The sequence below is a fragment of the Alosa pseudoharengus genome, unplaced genomic scaffold (genome assembly GCF_046254945.1).
Source record: "Alosa pseudoharengus isolate Yale_2024_CS ecotype anadromous, Long Island Sound unplaced genomic scaffold, YU_APseudo_1.1 YU_APseudo_1.1_scf_14, whole genome shotgun sequence".
In the NCBI taxonomy this organism is placed as follows: Eukaryota; Metazoa; Chordata; class Actinopteri; order Clupeiformes; family Clupeidae; genus Alosa; species Alosa pseudoharengus.
Window position 1 is genome coordinate 35,231,572 of NW_027468609.1, and position 25,578 is coordinate 35,257,149.

General features: G+C 44.0%; 1 protein-coding gene across 3 annotated transcripts in view; it reads right to left on the bottom strand.

Annotated features, from left to right (window-relative positions):
• Positions 1–2,920: 2,920 nt before the first annotated feature.
• The window catches only part of arrdc1b (arrestin domain containing 1b), a 56,066-nt gene continuing 33,408 nt past the window's right edge, over positions 2,921–25,578 (bottom strand). Inside the window, exons 2-11 of one of the 3 annotated variants that reach the window (XM_076284816.1) lie at positions 24,078–24,363; positions 23,641–23,901; positions 23,405–23,528; positions 11,089–11,139; positions 9,110–9,264; positions 8,513–8,621; positions 8,179–8,361; positions 7,436–7,612; positions 5,474–5,951; positions 2,921–4,965 (exon numbers count right to left, since the gene is read on the bottom strand). In XM_076284816.1, the coding sequence (XP_076140931.1) occupies positions 4,907–4,965; positions 5,474–5,951; positions 7,436–7,612; positions 8,179–8,361; positions 8,513–8,621; positions 9,110–9,264; positions 11,089–11,139; positions 23,405–23,416 (1,224 nt within the window). In that variant the 5' untranslated portion in view covers positions 23,417–23,528; positions 23,641–23,901; positions 24,078–24,363 and the 3' untranslated portion in view covers positions 2,921–4,906. Of the gene's footprint in view, positions 4,966–5,473; positions 5,952–7,435; positions 7,613–8,178; positions 8,362–8,512; positions 8,622–9,109; positions 9,265–11,088; positions 11,140–23,404; positions 23,529–23,640; positions 23,905–24,077; positions 24,364–25,578 lie in introns of all 3 variants that reach the window. The other 2 variants (XM_076284817.1, XM_076284814.1) reach the window with 2 other exon arrangements.

The window sequence follows — 25,578 nt, forward strand, 5'->3', positions numbered from 1 at the left end:
AAACCATGCTTTACTAAATCCTAGCAGAGTATATAGCCTACACGCGTCTCATAGTCAATGACAAAACAGTTATATACAGTTACTTTCACTATACTGACTGACAATAGGTTACCATCGAAAACATAGCCTGCAAAAAGAAACACTTACCCCTTGGCAGACGGGCATGGCGAAAACCTCTTGGCAGACGGGCATGGCAAAAAACGCAAGTCTACGATAGGAATAAGCTTTGCGTCATGATAATTATAGACTTTAGACTGTGCTTTAGACCATAATGATAGAGGCCAAAGAATCTTTTTTGTAGAAAAGGTTTCTCCAGGTAAAAACAGCATCAGCTTCATCAGATATCCACAATTAATTCAAGTAATCTAACCACATACAGTAGTCTTTGGAATTCTACAGGACACTTTAATTCGGCCTGTTCCATGGTGACACATTTGTACACCCAGGACATGACCAATTATTATTATTCCATGGTGACACATTTGTACACCCTCAGGACATTGCCCTGTTCTTGACTCAGGCTATAAATTACTCTGATAGTTACAGGCCAGACTATAATTTGCCACAGAAGGCATGTCTCACAACTTGCTATTTTGGTATAGGGTCTAAATAAATACTGTTTTTCATGGACTCTATGAACTATGAAAGTACTACATGAAACTTTTTAAATGATTTAGAGAGACAATTTAGTACACTAATACAAACAGCACAGTATAGCATTACAATTATTCTGTTTACTTGTTTAGTATACAAGTGTCCAAACATAATAATTTTTAAGAATTGTGTTGACAATGCAAGGATAGGATTCTAAAAATCATTATCTGTGATTTATAATAAGAGGCAAACCTTTGTATTAACCTCACATTTAATTAATTGAACCAAACGCATCAGGAAGAAATCTACACATCTGTGGGTGTGGGTGCTGATGCATTACTATCAGTATCAGTCGGTGTAATAGTCATTACTATTACTATCAGTCAGTGCTGACACATAGTGATTCAAAATCTAAACGAGATTGTTAACACAAGACATATCCACTCTCAGCAGAAACGTGCAGTGCCACTTTGTCAAACAAATACAAAATGTTGGGGCCCACTGCAATATTGCTGTCAAACTACAGCTCATGGACATTTCTTCCCTTTATGCCAGGAAAAATGACTGTCCCCAAAGGGAATATTGCTATGCATTTCACGTTCATTCTAGGCTGAATATGGCAAGGTGCAAGAATTTGAAGGTCAGTTTATCCTCAAAGCCAACCCTTACAACAGAATGGATAACATTGTTGAATTAACATTTCCTTCCATGTCTTCCTATACGACCTTATACAGTTTGTAGGACATAACTGTGAATAAACACAGTAACACTTTTTTATGACTTTGCATTATCAGATTGAATAGATAGAACTACTATTTGGTTTCTTAACATCAACAACACCACTGTTTCAGTTTTGAATTTAAATACATCAGAGATCTTTGTCTTTACATCAGTCTATCAATTATTTTTAACATCGTTGCACAGAGAGCAGATTACCGGTAGTGGATCTCACTGGATATTATGGAGCTGTTTTGCTTGGCAGTCAATTGTGTATGCTGCTTGTGTGTGTCTTAGAATACAATTGATTGATGAGTCCTCTCAGTGGTGAATGACTTACAAAGGAACTGAGCAGATCTGTGTGCTGCACAGATACTGAAACCTGGTCGAATAGATCTTAAACCCCAGTGAAATCAGACAAATTATGTGTAATCAATGCAAATTTATTGTCATACTGTACAATATTGAATCAAAATCATCATCATTCTTAGTTTGAATGTTACACAGATCCACCGTGGTGAACATTGCAGTATTCCAATATTGGCCAGTGAATTGAAAAAAGCCTAACAAAACAACAAGGGACTTCTTTCCAAAGGTTTTTACACATAGCAATATGTGCCATATAGAAAAGGTACTTCCAACAGACCACCAGGAATTGCATACGATGACCAACAAAGGAAACTTAAAAGCTTTGGTGTAGCAAAAAACAGGACAGCAACAGAACAGAAACAGCCGACTCAGGACATAACTCAACCCCATACAGTCTTCAGGGTGTCTCAGGTGACACAAAATTGCACAAAGTCTTCCCCCATTTATTTCTCCTGACCAAAAAGATGAAAGGAAATGTATAGTTTTTGGGAATAGACAAGAGAAGAAGGATGGTTCACCAGTAGCAGGAGTATAAAAAGACTTTCCTCATCAATCCTCTCTGACCTTCTCGCCCATGGCGACGTTTTGAAGGCACTCTTAAGGGTAGTCCTCAGGAAACATGCAGGGTGGTGGTGGGGTATGGAAACCAACACACTCCAATACCCATCTTTTCCCTTTCTCTCTCTACTCCCCCTTTCAAACTGATGGAGCACCTCCATTTATCAGTTCTGGCGAAAGTGATTATGTAGAGTGCTGTGAAGGTTGGAGGAATTTCATTGCCGTCATGGCAGGGCATGGGTGTTGAAATGCTATCTACTGTAGTGGAAAGACTCAGGATTCTCATGGAGCAGTCTGCTTGAAGCGTGCTGGTTTGGTTGTTAGAATGTCATGCTGAGCTTGAGTGAAAGGTTATGGCGTGTCTACCATAGCACAGAACATTTCATCAGACTCAATATTGTATTTACGGTTGATGGCGACCTTAACACACTTCTTAAAATTCTGAACACAATCAATTTAGAGCTTTCTCGTTTTCCCTGTCCTTCTCTTTTTCTCTCTCTCTCTCCCTCTCTCTCAAGAGAAAAGAAAAAGTCAATGTAATGTTGCTACTTTTGTGCTTGAACAGTGTGCACAGTCGTGTATCATACTAGCAGGATAAGTGTGAGTTGACCCTTAAGAATGTAAAAGAGTACAGATATTGAAAGTAGCACAGTCAAAAATGATTCACAGCAACAAAGTGACATAAGGCTTCACATCCACCTCAGCACACCATTTATTTAACATTAGAACCAAAAAATAAAACCAGATATGAAATAAATAAAAACAACGGTGGTACTGACGCTGCATGTATGATCCCAAACTGTTAACTTTGGGGCATGTGACCATCAGAAATGATGTTGATTGATCTTGTTTCTACTATGAAGATTTCTTAACCACAAAGCCTTTGTCTTTGTCAGAGCTAGGTGCAGGAACAGTGGTCACACCTGCCTGGTGAAGTGCTGGAAGTCAAACAAGTATTTGACGAAGCAAATAGTATCAGAAACGTCTTTGTTAATATTTAGAAATCAAACATAAGGTTCTAACTAAAATGGAACTGCCATTAAGACAACAGCATTGCCTGTACTGTAACAATGCATAAGAGCAACATTTAATCACATCACCTTTACTTTAATTACATTGCCTTTATCCTTTAAGGATCAGGGGAATTTGGGATGCAAGGACAATACCTTTCTGCACTGATTACACAATATGAAAGGGCTGTTCTGATTGCTCTCATGAAGGGTTTTAACAGTGCTGCATTTTCTGAACAGTGCTAATCTGTAGCGGTATATATAATAAGTTAAAATTTAAGTCAACATTTTCAAGTAAAAACAAGTCTGAAATCGTTCTTGGGTCACGAGGACTGTTTAATAATCCACAGGATTGACAGCATGCTCTCTGTGCAATGAAATGCATCCTGTATTGAAACAAAACGTTAACTATGAGGTGTAGCTATTAAATAATGAGACAAATGCTAAATTTCAATTGTAATATAATTGTGTAATTAAAAGAAAACTTGTTACTCATATATCTAATATGCTCACATAGTCTCGTTATTTAATTGCCACAACGTGTGTCTTTTGTCTTGCTGGTATTCTGTCAGTTGGTCATCCAAGAAATTATACACTTGTACACCAGTAAACAGTTTGCTGTTAGCTCTTAATATCACAGTTTCAACCAAAGCATTGTGTAAGTGTACTGCGATAGTGTGTAGGGCCAGTAATATCCTTGGTTGACTGATTCTTATATCATATGATACTGTCAGTGTATCATGTAATCTAAAGCACCAGAAAGCCTCTGCAATAACCCCTAAGATCAAATTGCCATTAAACCACAGGGAACTGATGCCAGTTTGTATCTTCATCTGGAGTTTGATGCATTCCAGCGATACTCCATACTGTGTGTGTGTGTGAAACAACAGAGTCTCTCTAGACTATTAATCCTGTTGCAGGCTGATTCAGATCTGGGTCATTCAAAAAGACACTAGCGTACATTGTAAGGTCTATTGGACTTGAAACTGTATGGCCTTGGTGTCTGCTACAGCTTTCTGCGTACATTAAAATGTCTCACATTTGTACTAAGTATTTGAGATATTTCTGTGAAGGCCAGCCTTGGTAGGAATGAAAGTAAATGAATATGTATAAATGTACAATACGTTACAATAGGATGTTTTTTTAATTTTATTTCTACGCATCACAGATGCTGGTATTGTACTCTCTTCAAACACAAAACTTTAATTACCGCCCCCCCCACCCCCTCATTATCCACTGATAATAATGATCTCCAGTGTTGCTGCATACATACATATTAAGTGGTTTTTAAGAAGTGCCTCTGTTTAGCGCATTGAAATATTTTCGGTGTCTTTTCCTCTCCCTGGTTTTGCCTTTGGGTTCTTTCTTCCTCCGCGTAGATCAAACAGTAGCAAAATAGGGGAGTTGAAATGAGAAAAGGTGAAACAAAGTCTTGGATCCCTTTTTATGTATTTGGAAAATGGATGTAACTCAACTTCACTGGAGATACGGTGACAATCCAAAGGCAGTTTTGGGGGCCTATTGCAATGCCCGATACATCCAGCAGGGGGCCACAAGGGCCTGTGGAATAGCAATGGATAGAGCATATCTATGGCACTGGCGACAGATGATGACCCCTTGTATCCATGCTTGTATTTTTTTTCCATATGTCCTTTGGTTTACCTGTTAAAACTGGAGTTGTTGCTGCTGCAGCTCTCCTCATAGGTGGGAGGGGGTTCTGAAACAGAGAGTTATGACAGTTGTAACACCAGGGTGACAAAGGATGACCAGCACGGCAATGAATCTCTGCAGAAGATCAATTTCTGCGGGACTCATTCACTCAATGTCTTTGGTGAACAGACTTAAACAGAGTGTTTAATCTAGTTTCAACCAAAAACCAATGTTTCTTTTAAAACATAATACAGTAAAGTTCTACATTTGAAAGGCTCCCTTTAATAGTGTCACCTTGCAAAAGACAGTCCTATTTTTGTCTTTTTCCTTTAGCATTCTGTCTGCATTTAATCACTTGAGATTCCACATTAAACATTAAAAGGCAAGGCAAGTTTATTTATATACTGTAGCACATTTCATACACAGGGGTAATTCAATGTGCTTTACATAAACAAAAGCAAAGATTAGTCAAAAGCTACTGGAGGTAACTGGAAGCCTACAGGGATTGTTTTGGTTGAATGACATTGAAGCATTAGACATGATTAAGAGTGGCGTTTCAGAGTTGGGACACTCACCAGGAGGGAAGTCCCAGCGGCTGTACTCAGGCGGCAGGATGAGGGAGCACGACGTGGGCACGGGCGTGGCATTCCCCTCGGTGAAGAACGGTATGGTGGCCCCGGTGGACACACAGAACAGCGCAGCAGAGCCATCCGAGGCCGCCGCGGCGCTCCGCTGACCCTGCGGGGTGGACAGGCCTGAGGCGTAGCCGAAGGCGCTGGGGGACACGGTGGCAGGCTGGCCGCTGGGGTCCTGCTGGGAGTGGCTCTTGGTGGGGATCTCCTCGCTGGCCAGGCCTCCTGCGCCTAGCTCGCTGTCCGGGTCCTCCTCGGCTGGCGGGGCGCTGGGGACCACACCTCCATGGCAGGGACTGGACATGGCCCCCAGAGGGGTGCCTGGGTGGGGGGGCATTGGCCTGGAGGGTGTCAGGTTGACCGCGATGTTGCCAATGAAAATGGGTAGAGTGACCACAACTTCAGGAGACTTCAGAGACACCTGCCGAAGTCCACGAGAATAGAGAAAGAGAATCAGAAAAAGCGAGTGAAAACTAAAGAATCAGGAAGAGAGAAATATAGAGCCAGTGAGGAACTATTATCTCGCTACACCCATCAGAAAATGATCACACTCCGCCTAATTAGACTCTGGATCAATAAGGATCCACGCTCATTAAAATTATGTACTGTGTTTGTTTGGCTCGAGCAGCGCTGAGCGGATCTTCCATAAATCCTGCAGAGTGTCCTGTCAGGCCTTCCTCCTCGCCTCTCTCTGGATCTAATTACACTTCTCATCCGCGCCTCATTAGAAACCTCGCCCGCACCTGAGACAGAGAAGCCTCTGGCCTCACAGAGCGTATTACTTCTCCGCACAGAACGCAACTTGTCACTTTCTTCCACCGCAGCAGCAAAGCCGACACTTACATAGCACTGAAAAAGCAAACTGCTGCATCATCATCACCACCACTACCCACCCATAGCTACACCCCTGAAAATCAACATCAATCATTTCCATTTAACACATATTGGTTTTTAGGGCTTATGCCATAGACCTGTTCATTTTTGTTCATCATGTTTGTTCTGCGCCTCTTCATTTCCTGTTGAGCCGTCGCTGTTTATCTAGGAGAGACAGCCTAGCTGGCGTGGTGCTGATGGCGTGACAAGCACGAGAGCCTCAGAGGTGCCGCCTGATGAAATGGGCATTTTTAGGCTTCGGTGACGGCCACATCTGCGTCACCACTCACGCGCCACCGAGCAAAAGCTCAAACACACACACACACGCTGCGCGAGCAAAAGCTCAAACACACACACACAAGTCAGCTCAATCTGCTGTTTGATGAGTTGGCCCATTGAATAACAGTCACAGAGAGCAATCTAGCAGTGTAGAACAGTTAATTGAATATACAGTAGGTGGTCGGATAAAGAGCTCAGGGCTGGTGGGGAAGAAAGTGTAGCCACTATAGTAACATGAATATATATATTGGTGCATAGGCTCCAGCACACTATATAACCTCACCACCTATGATGGCTATGAGGTCATAGCCCTGTCCAATGATTTTTTAAGTAAAGTCAACAAATTACTCCGTTTAGCTCTTCTGACCGCTCAGATACGATGAGGTGCGGTTGCCGTGATACTTAATTGAGTGTTTCAGACACCACCACCAACAAACACTTCTATGGCGTTTTCGTGTTCTTGTGTGGACGCAAAACCTTTGAAAAACAATCAAACGATAAAGTGGACAGAGATCGTTTTCACCTCAAATGTGCATATTCATATTTACCCAGCTTAATGTGGACAAGGCCCTATTTAGAGGATGGCCGTATCTGTCTGCACAGGATTCAAAACAGTGGAAAAAATAATCTAAATGTTCTTCACTGGGTAGCCCCCTACACCTGGCTGTCCTTTCACTAGAGTGTAAGACACTTTAATATAACCAGGGGGCTCTAATAAGCTTTACTTAATGGTGTGTGGCAGCTGTTCCCGACCTGGATGAAGTAATCGATATCGATGAGACTGCAGCCGGTGAGCGCCGACTGAGGGAGGGGAGGGACGATGATCTGCTCCCGCCACTCGGCGTGCTTGCCGGCCTTCACTCCCGCGCCCTCCACCTCGGCGATGGTGCGCAGGTCCATCAGTGGCCGCTTGCCCTTGTAGGTCACTTTCTGCTTGTGAAACATAGGACACACCACAGAGAAAAGATTAACATGGACACACAAACACATACACAACATGGACACACAAACACATACACACATACACAACATGGACACACAAACACATACACAACATGGACACACAAACACATACACACACACAAACAAAAAACACACAATCTCCTCCTATCTTGCTCAGATACACAGAAATTCAAAAGTGCCTAAAAATAACACACTCTGGCATTCCTGTCACTTGGCAGCCCCTGGAAATAACGTGCCCCTGTTGTGACATCTCTCAGGAGAGCCCTGACATCTCAATTTTCTGCCCCTCAGGGGCACTACTCGTCTCAAAGAGAAAACTCAAACCACCAAATATAGTCCTGGTTTTGCGCTGCTTTGTGTAGAGTTTATGTGTGATTCTGATGAATGCAGTACCGGTAATTATTTGTTTACTCAATTCATATTTTTGCAGGGCATACTTTCAGATGGTTGGCAGCCATTAACTATGATGAGTAGCCAACTGTATTGTTAGGCGGTCAAAATGACGATCCCTCCTGTGTCTGACTGTACTGTACCTGCACAAGGCTGGCCAGCACGTAGCCCGTGTCCTTGCCGGACTTGTTGTGGATCTCGGTGGCCAGCTGGATGACCTGGCCCGGGGTGTATCCCCTCAGGTCGCTCCGCGTCTTCAGCATCAGCGTGCCCGTCTTCACCAGCAGGTAGTTGAACTTCTTTGTCACCACTGCGCAGCTGGGTTGCTGCAGAGATTCAGGAGACACAATTAGGATGCAAGTGCTGGTCTATGAGGCTGCAGTGTGTGTTTGTGTGTGTGTATGTATGGGTGGGTTTGTGTCTGACAGAGAGAGGGAGGTAGATAGAGAGATAAACAGAGGCAGATTGCACACTCACTTGAGAGTGAGTGAATGTATGTGTGTCGGAGGGGGTGCAGATTGGAGACTTTTCCAATGTGATTGGGTCGCTTTGTCTGCCAAAAAAGCTGACGGACTCTAAGCAGAGGCTGGCAAAAAGAGGAACACTTGATTACATTTTGGCTTGGCTGCGAGGCTATCTGCTGTGCTGGACCCGCTTTAATAACATTAGAAAAAAGCGTCCATGGGTGGCTGTGAGGAGAGAGCTAAGCTACTCCACTCTCCACCAGGAGTTCACCGCCATCTCGTTCTAGCAGCCAGACACCACTGAGCTGTTGAGACATAATAAGGGGAGTCAGCGCTGGAGTTCAAAAAGGAACAACTTCAAAACCACAGCCATCTTTATGGCTTTCTAGAAGCTTCAGGGGGATTACATGTACACCTACACTCATTCCTTTTTAATCTCAAACAGCTTTCAGTTCAAGCCATGAGTACATTCTATCTGCTTGTTCTTGATCCCTTTATTAGTGTTGCAGTTTCCCATAGTTCTTGTACGGTATGAGTATGGCGGCCATTGCCCTTGTGTGTGCCTGGATCTTGTGTTCTGGTTATTCAGCGGGTATTCTGGGGCTCTCACCTCAATTTCTGGCACTTCGTTGAGGTTGAGGAGGTTGAGTAGGTAAAAGGGTCTCTGGGCCTTGTAGTCCTTCGAGAAGCGTGGTGTGTCAATCCCTGCCCGTACTCTGTAGGAGATCTTCCCGAAGGGGCCCTCGTAGGAGGTGGGGACGGACGCTATAATCCACATAGAGACACATTAAATCAGCCCAGGGCAAGCACAAGGACAGGTCAAGCAAGGGTGAGTCATGATGAAACGTATGGAAGCACGTCCTGAATAAGATATCAAACATCAGTCTGAGATTTATGGTATGGAAACACGGAATTGCACCTCAAGGTTTATTACATGCTCCACAGTATAAGAGAGGCTTGGTCATACATTAGATGTTAATCATCATCCAATATATCATTGAAGGATTGTATACAGTGATGTGTGTGTGTGCCTTCTTTGTAATGACAAATTGCAGTGTGTGTTTGTGAGTATATGTGTGTGTGTGTGTGTGAAGTCGGCTTCAGCTTGTTTAAGCTGTATTTATGGAGGAGGAGAGGGACGTCCATGAGGTGGATCAGCTGCCTCCCACAAGTTAGGAGTTCAACAGGGAAGCTGGGTACTGCACACCAAGCAAGAATGGACAAATGCCCCCCCCCCCCCCCCACATGTTCTAGAGGCATACTGTGTAGCACAACACCATTACAACTACAGGAAATGAGAGCAAATGTTCAGATATTTATAGTGCCTATCATTTGTACATCACATATTTTGTTATAATTAGATATTTATAGTGCCTATCATTTGTACATCACATATTTTGTTATAATTAGCTGGGGACCTTCAGTGCTCTTCTGAACGTTCAACTCAACTGTGTTTTATGTGCATAATAGGAAAACTGAAGCCTGCGTGTGATGAAACCACTGCATGGCTTTACTGATTCTGGATGTGTTGTTATTAACCAGCAGGGGGTGCTACAGTCAGGGTGATTAACGTGGCACTGATAAGCAGGAGATAAAGTGAGAAAGAGAAAGAGAGATTCTCTTTCTCTTTCTCTGTGTGTGTGTGTGAGTATGTGCGTATGTAAGAGAGCGAGAGAGAGAGAGAGAGAGAGAGGGAAAATGAGAGAGAGAGAGAGAGTATGTGAGTGTCTGTGTGTGTGCAACCGCATTTAACAGGCAGTTCCAAAGGATAAGGCTAAAAATAAGACCCCTTCCCCGCCTCTGGGAACTGTCAGCTCAGTGTTTGCCCTCACACCTGCATGCTCTAAACTCTACACTCAACACAGAGACCCTCATCAACTCGTCACGCATACACACACACACACACACACACACACACATATACACACACACACACACACACACACACACACACACACACAAGTATAATAATTAAAACGTTGTGCACATTCCTTCCTTTATTAACTGATTTATTGGCGAATAAAGCCACATTATTACATGACAATGGCAGGGCTGTCATGTGAGGACAGAGAGGGCTGTCTTTACATCTCAAACCACAGGGCAAGGGCCGCAACACAATTACAGATGTTTTTTTTCCTACTCCGAAGAATGATCTCAGCTGAACTTCCCTGATAAAGAATTCCATATTGGAATTCTGTGGCACATTCCTGGCCTGACTTAAAGCAGTGTTAATGAAGCAGCGAAGCAGCATTGGAAATGGTGTTTAAGAGAACACTGTGCCAGTGGGGTGCCAGGCAACATCATGACAATAGTCAACACACAGCTAATACACACTCACATACACACACTCACATACGCAGACACACACACACACAAATCCATACACTCAAGCCAGACATATAGCCACACACTAGACACCACCCAGAGCAGTGTTTTGGTTAGTGATCTGGGTCTATGGATCAGTGAGCGGTCCTGCTGCTCTAATGATTTGGAGCTCTGTGAGAAGGGAAATGATTATGTGGGAATGCTGCCGAGCAGGTTTTGTGTGTGCCACTGTGAAGTGTGTGTGCACGTTGCAAGCAGCCTTACCTGGAATCGGGAACTGGAAGGGGAAGCTGTGCTCGCCTGCCGGTAAAGTCCCTGAAAAAAAGACACAATCAACAAACACATGAGAAATCACATGGACAGATGATAGGAGAGAAGTGTGACTGGCCCAGTAATGTGGTCACTCGGGGTGGACACAGAGCTGAGGGAGGGGAGAGGGAAACTGGGTTAGAGCAGAGAAGGATTATGGTCATCTCTCATGAACCACTGCATTATTGGAGGTGTCTACAGTGCCCTTCCCTCTTTCTCTCTCTCTCTCTCTCTCTCTCTCTCTCTCTCTCTCTCTCTCTCTCTCTCTCTCTCTCTCTATCTCTGTGTGTGTGTGTGTGTGTGTGTGTGTGTGTGTGTGTGTGTGTGTGTGTGTGTGTGTGTGTTCATGTCCATGTGCTGTACGTGGCCATGTGCTGTATATGGCTATTTCTTTCAAATACTGGCTGGAAATACTTGAGTACAGCAATACATTAACTTTCACCCATATAGCTCCAAGTCTAATCATCAGATCGGAAATTGTTTCCCACCTTGAGGCTGTAGCTCACTGCCAGCACCAAAAGATTGCATATGGCCAAGAAATCATCAGAGGGTTTCGTTTTCAACTAGCACTGGTGATAACACCAGGGCCTGTTTTTTCAGTAAACAGCTGAGTGTTTCTGTGTCGGGAGGAAAATCTAAACAGTGTGTATTTCGCAGTTTATCAATGATTGGCTAACTGGGCCAGACTCCCCCTAAGAATAGGAACGACTTTGTAAACATAAGCTATATGGTGCTACAACTCTTTGAGATGTGACAACGAGAGTATACTGTAAACTTAGCAACTCATTTTTTGACATTCATGTTTTGGTCCCCATTCATTTACTCATAAATGTCATTACTTCATTAAGCTGCATTAAATAAAGCATACACTGCTTGTCTACTGCAATGCAGACATTTGGTTGAACAGACCCAAATCTGAAATTGCAGTGGCATTTTGGCATGATTCCCAGTGCAATATAAAGTGCAAGTGTCCTTTAATTCAAATGCCTCCCTCTTCAAACAGTTTTTAACCAGCCAGAAGCCTTATCAAACCTTAAGGGGATTATCCTGCTTCAAAATGGACACCATGGACATGGAGTAGCTGCATTAGCATTCCATTATAATAGACTATCAAAAAATGTTTCCTCAGTCTAAGAGCAAGAGAGGGAGGGAGAGCGGGAGAGAGAGACAGAGAGAGAGAGAGGGAAGGAGGAAATGACTAACAGGGTGTCTTTTTCATACTCCTTCCGTTCTAAGGCAGTAAGTGTTACAACATTTCTCAGAAGGGTTGAAAAGCAATGACTGATTTAGTTACTGGACAACAAAGCGCTGTGACATTACGTGCTGAATATGTGAAAATGAACATAAAAAACAGCAGAGTCTGAATGAGAGCGACAGGCTGGGCTTCCATGGATGACAAAGCCCGCATGGCAACACCGCTGACATCCTGGGCAAATAAACAGAGGCAACTGCAGCAAGATCACGCTCCCATTTTGGTGGAGTCATTTCCTGTTTGGTTCGAAGTGTACACACACGCACACACACACACTCTCTCCCTGACACACACACATACACACCGACGCTCAGATGTAAACACATAGCATTTCCATTTTCTGTTCAGAGTGGGGAAGCTTTTGTGACACCCGCGACTCCACTCAGCAGGTGTCACGATGAGTCACATCGACAGAAGCTTTTTTCCTTCCTTCTCTCAACGTTTCACTCGGCCTCTCTCTTTCTCTTTTATCATCTCACTTCATTTCTCCCTCTTCTCCTCTCTGTATCTCCCTCTCTCTTTCTCTCTCTGCTTTCTTCCCTGGAGATGTGTTTCCAGTCTCCACATACCCCCCACTGAGTAAAGGCACTATGGGTTTCCAGTCGGCCTGAAGAGCCCAGTCCTCTCCTGTGACTGCGGCCTCTCTGGTGGAGGCCTTTGGTGTGTCAGTGCCATGATGGAACTCTACCCATCACCAGTACACTACTTATTATGCTCTTTCAACTTGCTTCTCCGTTTACAATTCCCATGGGGCCAGCAAAAATCACCTTTCCTCCAGTCCACACACACACACACACACACACACACACACACACACACACATACTAAAACACCAACTAATCTATATATATACGATAGGCAAACTCCTAGAGAAACCCCAGCCAATTGATCCCTGATTAAACATTTATAGAATCTGGGAAGCTTGAGATTCTGGGCCAAGGATTCAGGATTTTTGAATTGTAAATAAGCTGCAGGTCTCTGTGGCAGGTTCCCATGATGGATACCTCACTACTGTCAGCCGAGAAAACGCTGATGGGTAATGGGGACTGTTCTGGTTGCCCAAATCTCCTCCAAAGGGGAAGCAAATGTCCTCTCTCTGTAAATGGAGAGACACGCAGTGGCTCGATTCTGGCACCAGTACTGCTGATGTCAATGTCAGACAGAACACTGTTTTTTGTGTTCTTCTAATCCTGCTTTATTCACACAAGGGGTAGGGATGTCTATTCTATACATTATATAAAGATATGATCTTTTAAGTTTGTAATCATGCAGATATGCCACGGTAAGAAATATCTGGAGAACATACAGTAAATATGTCTACAGATAGGTAATCTGAGGTAATGATATGTCTACAGTTTGAATAGTGTCACATTTAACCACTTTACCTCCATGATACAGTACTTCTCTTTTTCTATTTCGCTCTTATTCAAAGACTACTTCTGATACTGCCTACCCAGACAGTTATTACCAGTGAAAAAGGAACAGCCTCTGATAAACATATTATTTGCTGTGACAGCAACCAGTTTAAAATGGACTATTGATAATTAATACGTTTTGTAAGATGCAGCTCTATACACCCACTAACTGACAATAACCTCTTATAAAGGTTTATGTCTAAGACATCTTCTGTTGTCTAGATATCATCTTCATCACATTCATTAGCTCTGTAGGAAGAGTTGTGAATGTATATCACTGATTTAAAAGAAAATCAAAGAACAATAGGTGGAAGAAGAAATCTGGAGGACAACTGTAGTGCTATTGTTACAAATGTGCTGTTCAAGTTTCAGCCTCAGACGAGAGGGTGCTATCAAAGACAAACAACCAGATAGTGCCCACAAAGCCACGCTTCTGCATTCAGTCACTAACAGACAGCAGAGGAAGTGTGTCGCTTATCTCTAACCAGGCACAACAGCTCAGCAGTGCCGGCACTGTTGCGTCAGGTTCCATGCACGTCCGGGAAAGAGAGAGAGAGAGAGGGAGAGAGAGACATACCAGCGTATGTTGGGCAAGAGGGGCCAGTGTTCTGAGTCTAAAAACAACATCTGCATGGTTGCAGCGCTGCCGGCCCTCTGTTGGGTGAATGAACATGACAGATGACAGATGAATGAGGGGGGAAGTGGGTTGGATGGGTAGATTGGATAGGATGGGGGGGTGGGCTGGGGGGGCTAAAGCACTGAGCTCTCCCTGTTCTGTTCCGTTTCGCATACCACATAACCACTCAGTCACAACTAGCACTGAATGAATGTGTGTGTGTGTGTGTGTGTGTATGTATATGTGCTTGAGGGTGTGGATGTTTGGGTGTGTATTTGTGTGCGTTAGGCCTATGTCTCTGAGAATGGAGATGGAGAGAAAAATGAGTGTCTGTACAACAGTTTTTTGTATCTGTCAGTGTCACATTCATTCTCTATAGAAACGGACACACACGCACGCACGCACGCACGCACACACACTCACACAGACAGACAGACACACACACACACACACACACACACACAGAGGACCAGAAGCCTCAGAAATTATGGTTAAACATAGGTAGAATCTGCACAGTGGGAAGTAAGGCTTTGTTACATACAAATTACAAGATGAAAGCACCAGCGAACAATCCTTTGTCATTACCAACAGTCAGCCATTGTTATGCCTCTCACAACTGAAATGCTTTCCCTGTTCTGATATGGTCCAGAGTGTGAATGTTCTGAGTGTGGCAGAGAAAGCCCTTGATAATCAGTTAATAAGGAATAAAGTTCCTTATAAAGGGATTAGGGTCATTAACAGACAGGGGAGTAACCCACACTCTGAATACAAGGTTCATTTCCCAAACTCAAATTGACAGAACTTTAACTTGACATCCAGCCGACATTTAGCTTTTTCTCTGGGAGCTTCATATTTGCAAAGCGACTCTGCTTCTCTAAGGAAACAGGAAGTGATCTGAGTCAGAGTATCGCCCCTGTACCCACTGGGCCGTCAGCTAACAAACCAAACAGAGAAAACAGTGTTGCTACAAGTGATAAAACACTTTTTTGCATACACAGACTACACCATCATCTGGTCGGTCAGAGATAAAGAGGCTAAGAATCGTTGTGTACGAGGCAATGGAACAGGAGTTCACACAGATATAAATGTGAAAGATCAAACATAATCAGTCACAGCCCACTCACATTCTCATTCACACATGTATGCACACAATCACAAAGGGTCGGTTTGCAACAATCAGAACTAGCACCATTGATAGTCACAGGAAACCATAGGCAATCATCCTCACATGCCAAGACGAGCACCTGGGAGCTAATCAATGTAGCACCACTGATAACACACAGAAGAGTGAGGGGAAATGATACAGTATGTAATCACTCAGTATCTCCCCTAACAACGAAACAAACACAACCATAGCAGAGGTAAATGCACTGCTATTCCAGAATGCTATTCCTTAAACTATTACTATATTATTATACATACTCAGAGTGTGCATATGTGCCGATCTTTAGTGATCAAGGATCATGTGAGTTACCAAAAGAAATGGTAGCCCGCTACATAAGAAAGGACACTGTCTGCTTCTCTGGTCTTGCAAGGCTGCAATAACCAAACACCTGCAGTCAGCCACACAACTCGCCTACCACCTACCTACAACACACAGACACACACACACTAACAAACAAACAAACAAACAAATGCACACACACTCCGTTTAACCTGTCATTGCTCCCTTGTGGCATCCAGCTAGAGCAGTATTTTCTCTGTTAAATGCAGAGCCAGACAACGTAACAAAACAGACCCAAAGTGGGTGGGGGTGAGAGAGAAGCAGAAAAAGAAAAAGAGAACAGAGATGGCAAGAGAGAGGAGAAGAGAGAGAGATGGATGTAGCGATGGAGAGAGAGAGAGAGAAGGAAAGACAGAGAGAGTGAGTGAGAGAGTGGAATTCTAACCCGTAATGGGCAGACAGCCGTCTGTACTGGCAGACTCTGCTTGGCTCGGCACTCTGTCAGACACTCAGCGAAGCCTCTGTGTGTGTGTGGGTGGGTGTGTGTGCTGTGGGATGGGGGTCATTAGCACACACATGTGCCCCAGGGCTGCTGACTCACGGCCGGTACACAGGCTCCTCACAGCACACAGGTCCCCAGGGTCACTGGCCAGACAAGCCCCAGCGTGCACACTAACAACACACCTCGGACAAGCTGCACTCCACCCCGGGCACGGCCAACAGGTGGCTACAGCCAGAGAGAGGGCATTCCACCCAGGTGAGCGCAAGGGGGGCATTTTAGGTTGTACAAGCATTAGAATTATTACTAATTCTATTACTGATATAAATCAAATCTACTAGGACTAATACATTCACATCTAAAGTAGTCTTTAAAACCACAAAATCATTCAATAGTAAAAAGATTAAAAAAAACATCTCTGGGGAAAACAGATCTGTGCCACGCATCTCAACATAATCAAAGAGCATGCATTGTGAACTGATAATGTCACCATTTCCCCAGGCATACAAAGTGACTACTGTGCTACTACACTAACACCCTCCAGAGCTGCCCTTCATCTGACCTTTATCCTGTTCACACCCTACTCTCTGCAGACGAGGGACATCCACACAGGCCCAGCCATGGTGTGATTCACAGGTCTCCTCGGTCACACATTAGGCCCTGCGACAGCTCCCCCGCATCAGCATGAAATGCATGCCTCAGTGCACACGAGAGTCCAGCAAGTGCCTGTCACGGCTTACTGGTCAGCACCCTGTTCCACAGCAATCAACGCTTTCATCAGTCCACAAGCCTGCGCTGTGTTCCGCTCTGGTCTGCCGGAGCCACGCCTACGCCACCAGGGCCGGTGTTCCAGTTTAGATGGTGAGCAGTTTAACTGGTGATATTTGCATAAAATCAGTGAATATTCAACAAGACCCTGCCTACTTCTTAATCTGCTCTGCCTCCGATAGTGTAGGTTTATATTAGGCTACATTTTCACGAAGTGTTTGCAAGTGAGACAATATAACTGATGTCGCTGAAAACATCACCAGTGTATGTCTAATACATGTCCGTTTAAGCATTATCCACAAATATGACACATACTGAATGAATGGGAAAAAATCAAACTAGCTGGGATTCGAACCACGCATGGACAAGAAAGTTGATTGGATTAGCTTCTACATCGTCTATACCACTACACTAAGAGCCGCTGAAATCGATGCCAGATTGCTATGTATATATTGAACTGTTTGTCAAAGTTAACACAGGTTAACATAAGTAAGAAATATACGCCCATGTTAACTGGTGCCATCACAATTTAACATGGGCATATGCAAGCCTCAAAACAACAAAATAGGTTCATCTTTGCCTCACATACCAAAACCTAACTGATGTACAACAAACTGGCATGTCCCACTAACACTTTATTCCGTTTTGGGGGTTAATAATATGAAATATGTCATGTGCAAAAATTATCATAACTTAGTGTCATGTCTCGGTGAAGTTATGCTGTGAGTGAGCTGTCTAATGATTTGAAGTGAACACATGAAACTTATTTTCTCCGAGTTAAATATTATTTAATTTGTTGGTCCTAATTTGACGACACAAAATGGTTATCATGGTAGCATATATTACAAAACTTTGATGTAGCTAGAGAGTTTGATGACAGATGTTGCTGTTTCAGATTCCCATGTAGCCTAATTAGAAAATAGTTTAGCCTACTTACTGCTCGTTCAGCAGCCTGTTGCAAAACATTCACTTAGCCTAGATGTTTGCTATAATGAATATCTTGATCAATTGACAAATAAGCTGTCACAAGACAACATAGACCTACATTCATTTAATAGGAACACCATGCTATTGCATAGATACAAAATAACCAGTGGTGCAATTGGTTAGCAGTGTGGACTATTGCTGCTAGCTTATTATTTTAGTGAGCAGTTCGAGGCCCAAGTGATCTTCATAATTTTTGCTTTCTGCACAAAAAACGAGCAACGTCTGATGGGGTCATTTGTTACTGTTTGTGATGCAAAATTACTGAGGCAAAATTAATCTGCATTATTCAAGGCATGCATTCGCTGTGTTTGCTCATGTTATAGGCTATCACCAGTTAACATGGACATCAGGATAGCTAGTAAGCTAGTAGACTAGTCTAATAGACTAATAACAAGCGTTGCTCTCTGTGGCGTAGTGGTGATAGTGCTTACTGCCTAGAACATTTTGCCTCAGTGAGACTCATGTTCGAAACCCAACAAAACCTTCGCTGATTTACTTTGACACATTTCCTGTTTGCACAACATTTTGTGTGGATGCTTAAGCAGACATGCATTATAGGCTACATAGCGATTCCCGCATGTTTTCGGCAAGATTTTGCTTCATATTCTGTCGTGCACTGCAGGCTTGTGAAATTGTGAATCTCCAGCACTGGAAGGGCGGAAGCAGAGCAAAGTGTTGTTAACAAGTAGGCAGGGTCTTGTTGAATATTCACGGATTTTATGCAAATATCACAAGTTAACCTGCTCACCATTGAGAGAAAATGGAATAGAACATTATGTCCAATACTTTAATATGTTGGTTTAATGTGCAGCATTGGGCCCAATATTCAGTATGTGGGTTAATGTTCTGCATTTCTCACTAGTGGGTCACTTTGACACTAAAAGTATGATTCTACGTCTGCATCATGACCCTGTGTGATATCTGTACTGTTCTTTTAAACATGATAATGTAAGGCGCCAGAGTGGATATCACTTGCTGTTGTCTATTCTGCGTCAACAGTCATTTTAGTCATTGATTAAGGTAGACTGAATGTCTCCTGGCGTTGCCACATTCACTGTATGATTATCTATTTCTTACTGTTGGGTACTTAAACCCTGGATGATTCTGTGTCAAGTCAGAGACGCATATTCTGGAGTACGCTGTGCTACGGGTGTGCCTCTCTCCTGTATACAGCCTAATAAACCTTGCATCTTGATTTGTACTTCGTCGTGACTGGATCTCATATTTCACTTTGGTACATAATATTTTTACCAACAGTTTATGGAGGTTCTACCGAGATTGATATGGATTAATTTGGATCTATTGAATTAAGGATTGTTCTTTTTACCAAACTTACTGTGTGTGATCCCTCAGCCCGCTGGAAAGACGCGCTCTCGGTGAGTAGTACGTTTCGTTCCTTTAAAGTGCTATTATGACTGTCTAAGGGCAAAGGGGGATTGCGTTGAGTAGAGCTCCTGTCTTAAAAATAGACAGAATTGGGCCAAAGGCCGAAAGAAGGAACACATTGTGTGCGCACACGGTTGGGCCTACGGCAAACGAATCTCCGGAGAGTTACAGATGTTTTGAGTACAGGTCTGGGCGAGAGATCACATTCACTGGGTTTGCTTAATTGAACTATCTGTCAAAGTTTAAGACCAGTCACGTCAAAATGACCAGTTGGGATGCAAGAAGGGTTCAATTGTCCATCCAGGTTGCCATGGCCATGATTGGCGATGATAGAGAGCATGAGGCAATTAAAGCAGATATGGTTAAAGATGGCTATCAGACAAATTGGAGCGTAAGGAAAGCTTCTGAATGGGTTCTTCAGCTGCAGCCAGATAAAAAAAAGATGAGATATGCACGGTTTTTGGTGAGTCTATGGTTCCAGAGGTGTGGAGGACTGATTATGGAGCCCGATGGACAACCTGTTGCCATGCCTACACTTAAAGAGGCATTAAAAGAGGCTTCTGAGACAATGTGTAAACTAGCTGATGAAATGTTGGGAGAAATCCCAGATGCCATTGTTGCTAATTCTAGGAGCCCTATTGAACAAGTCAAAGCCATAATTCAACTAGCGACATACATTTCCAAAGCCATTTCTGAGGGTGAGGGCAAGAGTGCCATGGCAGCAATCCAGAGAGCTAACTCTGGGCCCATGGCCCCTCCTGCTGGAACAGGCCGTTCTGATAATCACCCTCCTGCCGCAAACTCAAGGCCACAGTGCGTGTATCCATGCCAGCCCAGAGCCCCCACCGCATCTCCTCCCAAAAAGGGCTCTGTGCCTCAGATGGCTCCTATATCATACCTAGGTCAGGATGCTCTGCATCAAGTTGCCGATGCTGACACATTGTTTGTAAGTTACGGAGGTCCTCAAGGCCATGGACAATATGGATATGCCAGAGCACTAAGGGCTGGCGATCTTGGCCATATTTTGCAAACACTGCCCCCCCTTAAACTGCAGGACCCAAATGTTGATTTCTGGATTAAACTTAGAGATGATACAGTAAGCTTTGGATTGACTGTGGCTGATGTTATCACTGTCATTAAATCCAAAGCTCCGATGGGTTATGCGACACGTTTCGCTGATGGAAACTGGCCCAATTACATACCAGGTGATGATCCCACTTGGGAAGTTTTTCTTACTGAATGTGAAAACATAGCTCAAACAATAACAGGGAGAGGTCACCACACTTATAGCTCTGTTGCCAATTGTATCCAGGGCCCTAAAGAGTCCTTCTCCTCTTGGATAACACGCTTCTCAGAAGCACATAGAACTCTGTCTGCTTGTGTTCCAGAGACCCCATCACTTGACTCGATGTTTATGATTGAATCTGCATCCAATAACCTCAATGACAGGTACAAGCAGATGTGGGCAATGGGCCTACCCCAAATACAGGCATGGGCTCAATTTTTAACCTGGGGTCAAAGAGCTGAGGCCACACAGGCACAGCTTGAATCAGGTAGAGGCAAAATAGCTGCCGTATTCACTGGGCCTAACACCCACCCTTTCCAAGGTAGGCATAAAGGGAAGGGTAAGCAGGCCTGTCGCCATTGTGGTCAAACGGGCCACTGGGGTAGGCAGTGCCCAAATCACGGTAACCAAAGGCAACAACGATCTGAAGCTGAGACACAGTCTCAGCTGATGTCTCTGCTCAGGGACTTGGCTAAATCTAATCTCAATTCTTCTAATGAATAGTGCCAGGTGGCCTCCCTGACAGAGTCACATTCTGACACTCGCCCCTTTGTTAGCGCAACTCTTGGAGGCCGGGATTGCATTATGCTAATTGACACTGGAGCGTCTGTCTCAATAACTGACTTTGATTTACCCATCACAGATAAGACTAACGTATTTGAAGGGTTAGGTGGCCGTGTTACCTTTAATCTTTCTGAGCCTATACCATTAACTTTTCCCCCTCTGCCTAATGTGTTTTGGATACAGATTTGGGTTGGACCCAGCAATTTAGGCAGCATATTAGGAATGGATTTGCTGAGTGAACTTGAATGCTCAATCCTCCTCCCCGGCCAGGTGATGGAGGGAGCAAAGTTTGCATCTCCAGTTCCTATTCTCACTGACAGACATAAAGGAATAGCTGCCCTGAAAGAAAGCCATTTACAAAACAACCCTGTTCTTGAGCTACTCATAACTCTGTTTCCAAGGCTTTGGACCACTGATAAACATGCGGTAGGATGCATACCAATCACACCAGTACGAGTTTCAGGGCCAATGCACAAACCAGTCAGACAGTATCCTCTGAAGCGAGCTGCAGAAAAGGGAGTGAAGGAAATTGTTGAACGAATGGAAGCTGAAGGTGTAATTAAAAGATGCACCTCACCTACAAATTCCCCTTTGTGGCCAGTCCCACGACCGGATGGGTCGTGGCGATTGACTGTTGATTACACAGCATTGAACAAGGTCACACCTCCCATGCATGCCATAGTGGCTAATCCAGCCACTCTGCTGTCTCAGCTAAACCCTTCATTCATTATATTTTCTGCCCTTGATGTCAGTAACGGATTTTTCAGCATTCCAATAGATGAGAGAGACCAACCCAGATTTGCATTCACCTGTGATGGCAACCAATACACATTTTGCCGACTACCTCAAGGGTACGTCCACAGTCCTTCTATTTTTCACCAGGTATTGGCACAGGTGCTTGCACCTGTGCGGGCTGACTTATCCTCCTCATCAATCCTCCTCAATTACTGTGACGATATTTTGTTGTGTAGCACCGCCCCTGAAATACACTTGTCAGAACTGACTCAATTGTGTCAAGCTTTGCAGCACAACGGAATACTACTGAATCCCAAAAAGGCGCAGTGTGCTTTACCAGAGGTGACATACATGGGACAGAGAGTTGGGAACTCTGGCCGTCGGGTGATTCCAGAGAGAGTGAAGGCAATCCTGGCTCTCCCAAGACCACACACAATCAGCGGGATCCGTGAGATAATGGGTATGTTTAACTATGTCAGATTACACATTCCTGATTTTGCAGACATTTCCCGCCCATTAGTCAACCTGTTGAAAGGTGGACACCCCGGCCGTGCCCAGATTGAATGGTCTGCAGAGGCGGATGAAGCGTTTACTCTACTGAAGCAGGCTATGGCTTCTTCACCTGTGCTAGCCCATCCTGACCCCGGTAAGCCATTTCACTTGTGGGCTATGCCCTCTGATACATACTACTCGTCAGTTCTCTGCCAAACAGATCAACAAAACCAGAAGCCCTACAGACCGATAGGATACTTCTCTTGCAAAACACCCCCCGCTCTGCAAGGTCAGCCTGCATGTGTACAGACTCTGGATTGTTTTGATTGGGCCTTGAAGGCCACTGAACTATACACAGGTTTTGCTCCAGTGATTCTCCACACACAGCACAGATTTGTGAAACTGCTGAGTGAGAGCACCATAAAGACCATCTCCCCACAACGGAGAGGTAGATGGGAAACCAGCCTGTTTGATCCCAGAGTGACTGTTCAGACCGAGGATGCCCTCATCTTTGGGAACGCACTGAACCCTGCTGAAGGTGAGCCACACGATTGTGACTACATCATGACTAACCAAACTGAGGCACACGTGGGCACAGAACCCATACCTGGTGCCAGAGACATTTTTGTTGATGGCAGCTCATACATGCGTGATGGTGAGAGACTGACGGGATGGGCTGTTGTTGAGGGAGCTAAAGATCTGCGGGTGGGATCCCTGGATAGGGGTGGTGCACAGGTGGCAGAACTTGTAGCCTTGTCCAATGCGTTAGAGATAGCTGCACAGTCGGATGTTCCAGTTAATTGCTACACTGATTCTGCCTATGCTTACCATGCGACTCATACTTGGGGTCCAGTCTGGAACACCGGAAATGTAGTCGCTAGTCGCTTTCTCTCAAAAGGTAATTTGTCACATTTGATGTTTGCGGAAATGTAGAGATGCCCACAGTGATCTTCTGTGGAAGCAGGAAAAAAGGAAAAGACTTTGTGTAAATTTGTTTATCAAATAAAATCTCAAATACTATGCCTTTGTTTATTAATCTGATCAAGTTTTGTACTCATACATACATTTGTATTAGATACTGCAGATGGATAGAAGAATGCAGTGTAGCTATAGGGATGTTGCATTAGCAATAGTCAAATGTAAATCCTTTTCTTGAAGACATATTTTCTTGTTACCGCATTGTGAAACAGATTTCACAATGCATTGCAGAGCTTTCATTGCTGCAGTTCGCAGGTGGGACTAAAGTTTATTTTGCCACAACAGTTTCTGACGTCGTGCCCAAGAACTGAACTGTTGCAAGGCAAAACCACATCCCTTCCTCGGAACTGCTGACAGACAAAAGAATAAAAACAATCGGTAGTAACCTATCATGAAATGCCAACGAAATGAAACCTCCTGTGAGGAGTGTGCAAGACAATCTGAAACTGCTGAACGACCATTTCGCCGGTAGAGAACAAAATGTGCAGAGAGCATTCACAGGCACTAGATCCCCGATACTCACAGATATACACTGTTACATTGTTCCCGATGTGAGATGGCAGACAGAGTGCATGAAGGTGGGAGACGAGGGAAAAGTCCTTCCTGCAGTTCAGAGTATGAGAGCATGAGGCAGGCAGGCAGGCGGCAGCATTTAAAGCAGGAGAAGAACAAGGCATCCCTCCTGCTGTCCCTGTTTCACAGACTCCTGGAGAACTACTTCTAATGGTTCCCACGACTCCAAAGGTGTCCACAAATGGTGCACGAAGCAGACAGGCCTCTGTAAGACCTGGATGTGTTTCAGCTTGAATCTGGAAACAGCGAGGGTACAACTGTCTGTATGTGAACTGGAAATTCACTTTATTTTCATATTTACGATGGACATCCATTCTTTCCCTTCAGCTAACTTCAATGAGCATTTGGACCATAAGCTGCCCAGTCACAGGGGTTGCAGGTTAGGGCAGCTGTGGGGTTAATCAGTGAAGTGCATGCACATCTACAAAATTTAAACAGGTGCTGGGTATAAGACTTAGCTAACAATTGAAAAATAAACCCACAAACTGTTCTATAAGCTCCCAGAGTGGTTTATTAACAACATTTCGACCAGAGGTCTTCGTCAGGTATCAAATACCTTGAAACCACTGTGCGGGTATCTTTTTATTTTTCAGCTGTGGGGTTAATCAGTGGGGGGACAGAAGAGAATGTGACTCTTGGGTCATGATGGAGGTTTCATTTCACTTGGATAGAAACTAATGTAACATAGTGACGAGGTGACCTTCAGTGAAACAGAGATCAGTTGATTGGACTGACACTGAGAAATTGCATCAAACCTGGATGACTCTTTTGAAAAACACAATAACTGCCTGCCTGCCCTTGAATGGAATCCTAAAGTCAACATTGCAAGTAATACAGTCTCTGTTTAAGACCTGTGATTACCCGGGCAGGAATCAACAAAAACAAGTTGATCTGGATGTGGTTGCCTTATTTGCCTTCTATATAACCAAGAGCGGGGGATTGCTGAGATTTATTCGAGGTTGAATACTGTTTCACTCTGTTCACTCAGAACCTTAATTAGCACAGAGAGAACACTAGAATTTCAATTTTGTCTGTTCTTGGTAAAGAACGGAACGTTCAATACGGTGACTGGAGACGTGAGCTGAACAGAATGGTAGCGGTAATTTGCAGCTCATTAAAACGAGTTGAAATTAAACGCCTCAATTGATTGGAGCCCTGAAAAGTACTCAGTCATGTCCCAGACCCATAAGGTTAAGACTAGTTCTCCTCCACTTGAGCAACATTTCAACTCTGCACACACTCTCATTTGAGTACCCTCAAACGGCACTTGACCGCCGCTACCTAAACTATGAATACTATGCTACACCACACTGTTAAAAGACAAAGGGGAAAAACACACTGAATGTAACAAACAGAGAGGTCATGGTGGTACTGTTTACTCATCTCATCAGTATGCTCAAAGGCAGCTTGCCCAAAATCCACTGCTTGCGTTTACTATTCATACAAGCGGC